At 39.4% G+C, this 10,232-nt stretch overlaps 1 protein-coding gene across 1 annotated transcript; it reads right to left on the reverse strand.

The window, feature by feature from the left end:
* Positions 1 to 829: 829 nt before the first annotated feature.
* Positions 830 to 8,029, reverse strand: LOC119027436 (protein c-ets-1-B-like). Its single transcript, XM_037112627.1, has 8 exons — positions 7,646 to 8,029; positions 5,838 to 5,957; positions 5,513 to 5,716; positions 4,658 to 4,732; positions 4,345 to 4,545; positions 2,781 to 3,005; positions 2,565 to 2,683; positions 830 to 1,197 (listed from the first exon to the last, which is right to left on the reverse strand). The coding sequence occupies exons 1-8, from the start codon at positions 7,662 to 7,664 to the stop codon at positions 985 to 987; spliced, it is 1,176 nt and encodes a 391-aa protein (XP_036968522.1). The 5' UTR covers positions 7,665 to 8,029; the 3' UTR covers positions 830 to 984.
* Positions 8,030 to 10,232: the final 2,203 nt, after the last annotated feature.

Genomic DNA, 10,232 nt, shown 5'->3' on the forward strand with positions numbered 1-10,232 from the left:
GCATAGTGCTTGAAATCTGAACAGCTTGTTTATTCAAATCATATGTAGAAAATACATAGGTCTGCGTTTGTATAGTTGCCTCAATAATACTATATATATATATATATATAGTAAAAATGTCTTGTCCAAAACTATTTAGTGCCCTTTTTAAAGACAAACTTGCATTCTGTGGACAATATACATAGGCAGCAACATGTGCAGGGAATTGCTTTAGGGTTTTCATTTTTGGTAGAGCGTAGTTACTTTTGAAAGTAACGCGGCCCATGCTGATGGAAAGACAGGTGAAGTTTCGTAGTCCACAAAACATTTCTGGAGCTTCACACTAAAAACAGCATTGCAACATTGCAGGAAGTAAGTCTTTCCATACAGAAAAAAGACAAAAAAAAAAATACACAGCTCACCTGAGATCCCAATTTGATTTCAATAGGTGTTATTAACATCCTAATTAAGCCAAAAACTTCACCGTAGCTGCAGGTATTAGTGTGCACCTGTGGAGCTCAATAGAAATGTCTGCTTCCAAAGATTGGAATTACCCCAGACAAGCTGTACAGAGACATTTTATTATTTTTACTTATCATTTCAGGGAGTTTTAAAATGCATTAAGTCCCCTGCTTCTTCAGTTGTTTGGGAGAATTCTACAACGCTGTTGTACTTGTGTATACATTTTCCATCAGCATTTTGGGGGAGATGATGACTGCATTTTCATTTTCTCATTTGATGGACTGATACATAATGTTTCCTATTGTTGAATGCAACAGGTAATCAATACTTTTTTTTCAAATTAGGAGGAAAAAATGACATGATTGACTTTGCTGTGAGCTTTATTTTTGACAGTCACAACAGTCAAGATAAAGTGCTACATTTCACATGTTAAGGCTCAGAACTTCTCAGCATCCTCTCACATGTACACACACACAGAGATATAAACTGATGGATCGGCTTTAACAAGTGTGGTTTTGCTCCTGCCAGTGTTCGTTGAGGTAATTAGTGACTTTTGTTTCTGATGTCCAACATGGCGTGCAGTTCCCCAGGCTCGTATCCCAGCAGGCCTTGCAGGTTGCAGACAAAGCGGTAAACGTAGCGCTTGCCTGCCGTCTTGCGGATGATGTTCTTGTCGTAGTAGTATCGTAAACCACGACTCAGCTTCTCATAGTTCATCTTGGGTTTGTTCTTCCTCCGACCCCACAGCAGGGCCACCTGCAGACAGTACCACATCTTAACTTCAGAAACCAATAGCAGTTGGCCTTTGAACTTCAAATACAGTACATATAAAAATCCAGTTTTGGTACAAACTTGTATTTTGTTTACAGACTCATTCTGTTCTCATTGTTGAATTGCATGGCTGTGGATTAATCTGTCAACCTCACCATGAGGAAACATATTTTGAAATGCAAGTGTTTAAGGGACAGCTTATCCAAAAATAAGCCTACATATTTTTCCTCTTATCTGTCATGCTAGATTGTTTGGGTGTGAGCTGCTGTGCTTTGGCAATATTTACCTTCTCTCTGATAGAATGGAACTATATGGCTCTCGGCCTGTGGTGTTCAAACCGCCAAAAAATACAAAGCTCCTTACAGAAAATGACCTGGTTACTGAAGATAATCCACAGAGCTTGTTGTGAGGAGTTGCGTATAGGAACTATTTTCCTTTTGCTCAAATTTACTAACACACAGAAGGACGTGAGCATTTACTCATGAACGAGAGGTTAATAATTGTGACAGCACAGGATGTAAACATTAATGTGCTAATGCTATTTAGAGTGTTTAGCTAGCGTCTCATCCATGGTTAGATGCATACTTCACAGACAGGAAATAGGTCCTACTATAAATAGAACTGCTAAAGGTTTGTGATCATGAATTCTGGAAAGTGATTTAAGGGTGAACCTGCCCGTACGAATATTACTTGAGAAAAGGTTTTTAAGTGTCTGACAGTAAATGTACTGAAGTATCAAAAGTACAAGTAAAAACAAAATTATACATACATTATATCTACATATTTTCATACTATGGGCTGAACAATTATCGGATTCTAATACACACATACTGTATTATATATTTTTTCTGATAATGGGAATCAATTTTTTTAAAGCAAATTGTGGATAAAATAAACTACACATTAACTCTGATGTACTTGCTTTCATCTGTCATTGCCATTTCTGTCATTCTGCCAGTGAGCTGTCAAATATTTGTGCTCTCTCTGTGTAGTTTATATTCACGCAACACACTGTGCTGTATATGTGTCTTCCGCTGCGCAGATGATTGTGGGTCAGAATAGCCAGAAAAGCGTGCTGGCTTGCAAACTGCAAAATGCAACTGGATGTAATAGAACATCTTTGTATTTTTTGCGTACTGCATTTCACCTAATTTGTACAGGAAGACACTAAATCCTTTTCTGGTATACTAAATAATATGGCAGTATGGGTAATGGAACGCAAGACCAGTCTAGATCAATCAGAACCATATCTTGACCTTCTCTTACTGTAAATACCACAGAAAACAATTGTATTACGCCAACTGTAGCAGTGTTCACCTCCTGTTTTGCTCAAACGCACAAGTATTATGTACCTCATCAGGGTCTGTCAGCTTAAACTCCCACCCATCTCCTGTCCAGCTTATACACGACTGGCAGCTGTGGTCTGTGAGAAGCTCCAGTAGAAACTGCCACAGCTGGATGGGGCCACTTCCTATTGAAACGTAACAGGGAGGTACCTTGAAAGTCTGCAGCACAGATTAACAGCCGAGATATAACAACTTTATTCATTTCCTCCTACAACCACTCACCAGTGTAACCAGCGAGGATAGCCGCTGGTATCACAGCTCTGCCCAGATCTGTTTTGTTACCAACATATTCCTTGAAGCTCCTGTGTGGTTGTGGTAAAGTGAAGAGATCTTCAGACATAGTCTCCTCCATCACTGGCTCTGCGTCCTGGAGCGGTGCAGTCCACGACAGAGATCCCACAATGTCAGAGTCATCACTGTGAACAATCTCCACTTCTGAGTCCGTCTCTACAAGTGCAGAACAGTAGAAACACAGGGCAAAGAAAGGTGAGTGAGGATTGAGAGCTCTCAGGAAACCACGTTTGGGCTCTGTTTTGAACGTGTCCTGGTCTAGATAGCTCTTCCATTCACTTAACTGAGGGTGTTTTCGCTTATATGGATATTGATTATCCATTAGATAATTATCTAGACACAGGCATAGGTACATGCATTCTTTAAAGGGGCTCTATGACAAAATTTATATCAATTTACACGTCATAATCACTCTGTTGTTTGTCATAAGTGAGCATATTGTAATGTGACATAATAGAATGGGACCTTCCCCGTCTCTTTTGGTCGCCTATAGAGGCCTGTCAAAGGTCTGTTGAAGCTGTTTAAAGCTGCTGGACTGTGGATTTCTCTGTGAAGGACTCGGGTCAGATGATTTCTGTGACATCCCACAGGATGTTATTTCATGTATGTTCTCATAAACTAACAACTAGATTTCAAGTTCCATATAGCCTCTTTAAAGGGGCACTATGTAGTTCTGGAGAATAAATTCAAGCCCAGAATTTGAATATTTACAATATTAACGAGGTAATAATACAAACTATTCCATAAGTGAATAAAGTTATTCTCAGAGGTAAGGTCCCAGAACGTTAGACAGCTGGCAGGGTCAGCCACATATAAACAAAGTAAAACAGTATAAATTGTGTGATTCTTTAAGGCCAGGTTGTTTATTCAGTTTATTAAGTCATGAAAACAAAGAGAGTTTATTTGCCTAGTTTGATTAGACAGAAAAAGAAAAATCCACCAAGTGATGATCTTTCTCCCCTCTTTAACATTTCTTTAACAAAACTACAGAGTGCTCCTTTAATTATGTTGATTGTTTTATCTAATATTCAGTATTTATCTGCAGTTCTGTAAAGTGACATATCCTATTTCAAACAAGTTGGTTAAATTCTACTTCTGGCTAATGTGTCAGTGATAGCGTCTCACTTGGTGAATGTTATTCCAATACTGACTCTCCTTAGAGCTCTGTTTTGGATTTTCCACAAGTCCCAAGGGGGCTATTTGGTTCTTTAGCTGCTTACACTGCAAACATGCTAACACTGTCTGTCTGCTGTTCAGTGCAAAGCAGACAGTGTACAGTTGGTTTATCAGAGTTTCTGACCAAAAACATCTGCCTGTGCTCATGAGACTATGAGAGAGGAATGTGTGGGCCATAAAACCAAAACAATAAGCTAAAAGAGACTAAAAGCATAGGAACGCTGCACAGTTGCTGAGAATATATAGGTTTGTCACAATAATACATTGGGGCTGAAGGTTTTTGCTCCATATATAATGTTGGCATGCATAAAGTTTTCACCTCCAATTCCTCCTGTTTCCTGCAGCAGAGCAGCTGTGGCCATATTCCTGCTGGGATCTTCTGTTTTGATCAGATAGTAGTTGTGATGTTCTATAGTCACGGGGTCCAGCGGGTGAAGGTCTGTCAGTCTCTCGGTGGGATGATACTGGACATGATAATTGTGTCTGTCCGAATGCTCCTGAACATAGTCTGAGTAGTTCTCTGAGGAAACACAGACAGGCCAAAGCATAAACCTATTCAACACAATAATGTAACAAGTATACTGATCATATTACGGCCAAAGGATGGAGGAGACTCATTACTTGATTTTTACCTTTGATGAGTTGAAGCTGGCAGTAGGGCGGTACTGTACATGTTGGTAATGAAGACGTGCAGTCATATTCATTCTCTGGAGAACCAAATTGAAATACCAAGATGTTAAGATGGAGTTGTGTTATCATTCCATGACAGAAATATAACAAAGAACATACAGAGAATGTATGCACCTGTACATAGGTATATACCTACTGTAGATACACTGCATAACCACACGTACTGGATATGCAGTATGAAGCCAAATGAATGGAATGGATGATGAAAAAAATATTAACAACACCACATTTAGCCATGTCCTTTATGTTTCCTGTCTGGTTTTGTGAGAATAAGAGGATTTACCAGTTATTCCAGAGGTACCTGTTGTATCTCCTCTTTTCTCCACCATTTTGCATTCATGATGCCATATCTCAAACAAACGGCTTCCAAATATCTGTCCATACACCATGCATGAAAGGGCACAGCCCAATTGGTATAATTTGGATTGGAGCCCAAATGTATGATTTTAAAATATTCATATTCATCACTAACATGTGTCCATATTTTTCATGGTTGGTTTGGCTTTAAGACAGGGTTTCCCCAAAAACAGGAATAAGTTCAAAAACACAAAAAGTGCTCCATGGATTGTACTGTGTATACAAATTTAAATTATATTGAGGCTCCTGTGACAGTGTTTAGGGTCATGACTTATGAGTTAAAGACTTTGCTGTTAAAATGTACATGGTAAACTCTAATTCTGCAAGTATGTTGTCACTTTTTCAACAGTAAACTTCACTCTCATTGAGATGTTGATGAGTAAACATCTTGCACAGGACATTTCAAGCAAAACTGTGAGCTTGGAAGAATCTGTTTTTACCTCTCCTCATGTCCTCCAGATGCTCCCACAGGATCTCTCCTGCAGTACGGTCGGACATGAGGCCCAGGAAAGCCTCTCTGTCCAGGCCACACAGCTCACCTCCCTGCAGGCATCTCAGGTCTGTACCCAGGCCGTGGAGACCGAACTCAGCCTGGCACCAGTCCAGCCAGTAGTTCACCTCCCACTCAGACCACAAGGTCAGATCTGGACAAACGAGAAAATGAACAAACTTTGACTGCACCGAAGAACCTCCCCGCCTCCCCCTACAGAAGCTTTCAGTCTCATGTTGATGAATGAAGTGTTGTACATGTTCCTCAGACTGTACCCTGTGGGAATTGATGGTTGATTCTTTCCTGAGCAAATCCAGCAAAACTGGCCTTCACTGCCTGGCTGAGGACCTCCTTACTGGTGGGGGTGAGAGGAGGAACCTCCAGGGTGTCCAGCTCTGAGAAAAGAAGAAAACATGAGGACCGTCATGTGAAGGTCATTTCATTATCACACCATGCACTTCTTATAAGAAGTTGCTTATTTAGACATTATATTTTCATTGTTATAATCTAATCTGAGACATATATCTGTACCTACACTGTGAAACAGTTTTATTTCAACCCCTATTTATAAACATTGAATAAATAAGTAATAAAGGGTATCAAATTCCCAGCTGAAAGCATATGAAACATGTCTTCATATTTTACATAAATATGACCTATGAACTATTTATGTATCTTTGATGGCAGCAGCAGCAGTCACACTCGTGATGTCTTACATTCTTGTTGTTATTCTTCTGTGGATTTTTTTTTTCACATGTAACTCAAAAACTGTTTATTCTATCACTGTCCATATAAAGATACAATCACAATTTCATGTAGTTTCCTGTGTTAGTATATAACATGCACCACTTTGGATGTTTTACCAACCATTCTTGACATACATTATTTGTAATAATACCTTTGCTAAACATCCCCTCCTGCAGTTTGAATGCAACTAAGAAGGTTTTAATCATATAAGCAACTGTTCACCCAAATATAAAAATACAGTCATCATCTCCTACTCCCGTGCTGATGGAAAGTCAGATGAAGTTTGGTAGTCCACAAAACATTTTTGGAGCCTCACAGTAAAAACAGCTTTGCAGCAATCTTCCAAACAACTAAAGTAGATAGGGACTTGTTTAAAAATGTAAAATACAAAGAAAGGAAAAAAAAACTTCTGGGAATAAAACATAAAATGGCTCCATGCATCTTGTTTGACATGATCCAAGTCTAGTGACTCCATTTGGCTCCTCTGGCTTAATCAAAGTCTCAAGAAGCCCAGAGGTCCCAAATTATGTCACCATTCTTCAAGCCAGAATCTTCGCTTTGGCTGCTGAGCTAAAAACATTAGTGTGCTCCTGCTCTGAAGGACAAACTAGACTGTGCACTGAAAAAAACAAACAAACAAACAAACATATTTTTAAATCAGTTGGGGATCCTTGGGCAAATTCTTGTTTTCTTTGGTTGTTTTATCCATTTAAACTCCAGCTCCAGCAACTTCAGGTTTTTTTTAGAAACATTTGATTGTTGTTTATGGTCACATTATGAACTTATCTGAATTTTAATGAATCATAAATGTACCATTCAATGATGATGACTGAGGCTGTCGGTGGCAAAAACAAGCACTTTCAGTGGATGATGGGAGATGCCCCTAAAAACTGTTTTTCCAGGCATGGCAGTCTGTTTTCCGGTTGCCAGCTGAGGCCATTTAACACACCAAATCCCAAACTTTTTGCAGCGACTGGCTATTCTCACCACAAAATATGAAGAATAAGAATAAAGATTTTTTTACAACATTAAAAATGCTGTAACTGCACTTATACGTTGCCACTCACTCTCACAGCATCTAAAACTCAGCCAAAGTCTGTTGAAAGACGTTGTTAAAACAGGCAATCAAAGGTTAATAACACAATGTGTGCATTAGTTTGTGTAACTGCATATCATTAAATAGGATTAGAGCTATGTATGAATCAATGCCTGTTGCTGACAAGTGAAAGAGTGTCATTAACCAAAGTATTTACAGTTCATATACTGACACAAGTGAAGCATCCTGATGCTGACTCAAGAGGGAGATGAAACACAGATGGAGGAATAGTTGTCTTACCGTAAGTACTGCAGTCCATCCCAGTGTGTGAGGATCAGGTGGAGAAACTGAGACCACAAAAGGGGGGAACAGGGCTTTAATATGACAGATGGGATGGGGAGGAGGGGGGCGACTATGATGGACAACTGTCAATCATATGGATGTGGGAGGGGCAGGAGGAGTAGGTCAGAGTGCCAGGGCAAGAAGGCGATTAAAAGTACCAGAGCATCACTGGTACATCTACAGAGCATCTGTGACACCAGTGAAGTGAGATTGTCTGCAGAGAGCCCAAAGATACAGTCACTGACAACAGATACAGAAGTATCTGCTATTGTAGCACAAGACTGTGAGACTCCTCAATTCATCATCAATACTCCAGCATGAATAGCTTTTTTTTTTTTTTTTTTTTTTTTTTTTTTACTTTTTTGATTAATTATACTTGTCACTGTGTTTTGACTGGGGTTGTGTGGAGCACTGTCTAAAATCTACCATAGCCTTGGTGTTCATTTGAGATATGGTGACTGTGGAGGACCGTAGCATATCATTCACATCCTTTTCTTCTTCCATCAGTCAGCCCTTGTGCCCTTTATGGAAGCATCTGCAGTCTTTATGTTTCCACTCTCACTGGTCAAGTAATTTTCCTGAGAGAAAAACAAAAAACAAGAACAATACAAAAACAATAAAAAGCCCCATGAAAACAAAGACAGGACCTCTATCCCCCTCTGCTGGCAGTCTGTAAAAAAGGTGCTGGGCTGCTTTAACCATATTTCTCACAGTTGTATGCATGTATGTGTTTGGTCACTGCTCTCTGTCTGCTTTATGTGCCAGCTAACAATAATGTTCAGTTCGGCATGTGTTTTACAGGCCGGTACCATCAGTGTGAAAGTCTCCCTATCATTTTCCTGGACGGGTGAGAATAAAGACCATTTCAAAAGTCAAGAGTGGTCATTCTGTGAATGCTTATCCAGAATAACCAGCAACCACAGCACACAGTTTGAAAACAGTTTGGTCGACACCAGTCCGTTATTTTTGTCTGCAGTTCTGAGAAAAAAAATAAAAAAATACTGCACTCTAGTAGAACAGAAATCATGTGTCAAAATCAAAAAAGAAAACATTCTTCAGTTTGTAGTCTTCAGTGTTCCACCAGTACAACCAAAATGATTTAATGATGTAATGTGTCGTTTACAACAAAATATAACCAAGACACTGTAGAAATAAAACTGTTTTTGATTGCACTGAATAGATCCTAGTCTGTTAGTTACTTGTTTTGTTTGGTTACTCTGGTGAACAGGTGAAACAGTATGTCCAAGTTTGTACATTTCATAGTACCATATTGACACTTGAAGGCATGCTGGGGAACCACAGAGCTGCCCTAGCGTTTGAGATGTGACTCTGAAGTACTACAAGAAGTCAGGATTGTGGTGCAACAGGCAGCTATGGATAATGTAGCAGACACAACACTACAGTCTAAAAACTGTCAGTGTTTCTCCACTCTCTAAATGTCACCACCACTGATCTTTGGACTTAAAGATAGCCACAGCATTAAAAATCAAGCAGTCTGCTAGAACAATCCATTCAGATATAAAAAAAAAAAAAACAACATCATGCTGGTGGCTTTTGAAGGGTGAAGCTCATTATGATTGGCCAGTATGATTCAGCAAGTCATTTTGTTCCTCCTTCTTTCAGTACAGACAGATTACAATACATTAGCTGTAAGGTAGTGAGTAACAATGCTCACCATATACAGTGTCTGTATGTTGAATCCAGGTCAACCTCCAAGTGAAGCACTCAGCAGAGACTCTGGTCATCTCTCTTCTTTACCTCCCTCCTCTCTTAACGATGACTGTTACGATCTTGAAGTACATTTCCCCTTCAGCTCTATTATAACATAAACGTCCAACAATGGAGCTCACCTCCACTGCTCACTGCTGCAGTCAGGCTGATGAGCAGGAGTGCACATAAATCCACTTTTTAATGACAAAAGTTTCAGAATATTGTCTGAGCTCTCCTTCTGTTGGTAAATGGCTCCAGATCTGAGCATAATCTGATTTGAATCTCAGGGCCAAGCGTAGAAAGCATTTCATGCACATGAAGGCACTTTCCATGCCTATTCCCAAATGTATAAAAGTCCACAGAGGGAGAGAATGTGTGTGCTGGTACACATCTTTAGCACCATGCATACCATGTTTTTCTATAGTTAAAAAAACGTTATCTATGAATACACAGTGGTGCACGAGTTGTCCTCTGTCCTCTGTAAACATGTTTGTCAGAATGCGTTATGATCATTATAAACATAATGATCCTCATGTAAATAAACAAATAAATACATGATCTTTACATACATAGATAAAGATTTTTTATTGTATTAATAGGGAGCAAGAACATCTTGCGGTGTAATCGGGACCATATAAAGGCTGTAGCATTGCTTAATGGCTGTGCTTCTTGATACAATGGCTGCTTTAGCATTGCTGGAAGACACTGCCAATGCACGATTTTTCAAGTGCCAATGATGATCTTGCCCATGATGATGACATCAGAACTCGCTGCATTCACCATTTCTGTCACTTTCTGACATTTTACTTTGCTTTATTTAGGTGCTAAAGCCAGA

Source organism: Acanthopagrus latus, chromosome 10, assembly GCF_904848185.1.
Source record: "Acanthopagrus latus isolate v.2019 chromosome 10, fAcaLat1.1, whole genome shotgun sequence".
Lineage (NCBI taxonomy): Eukaryota > Metazoa > Chordata > Actinopteri > Spariformes > Sparidae > Acanthopagrus > Acanthopagrus latus.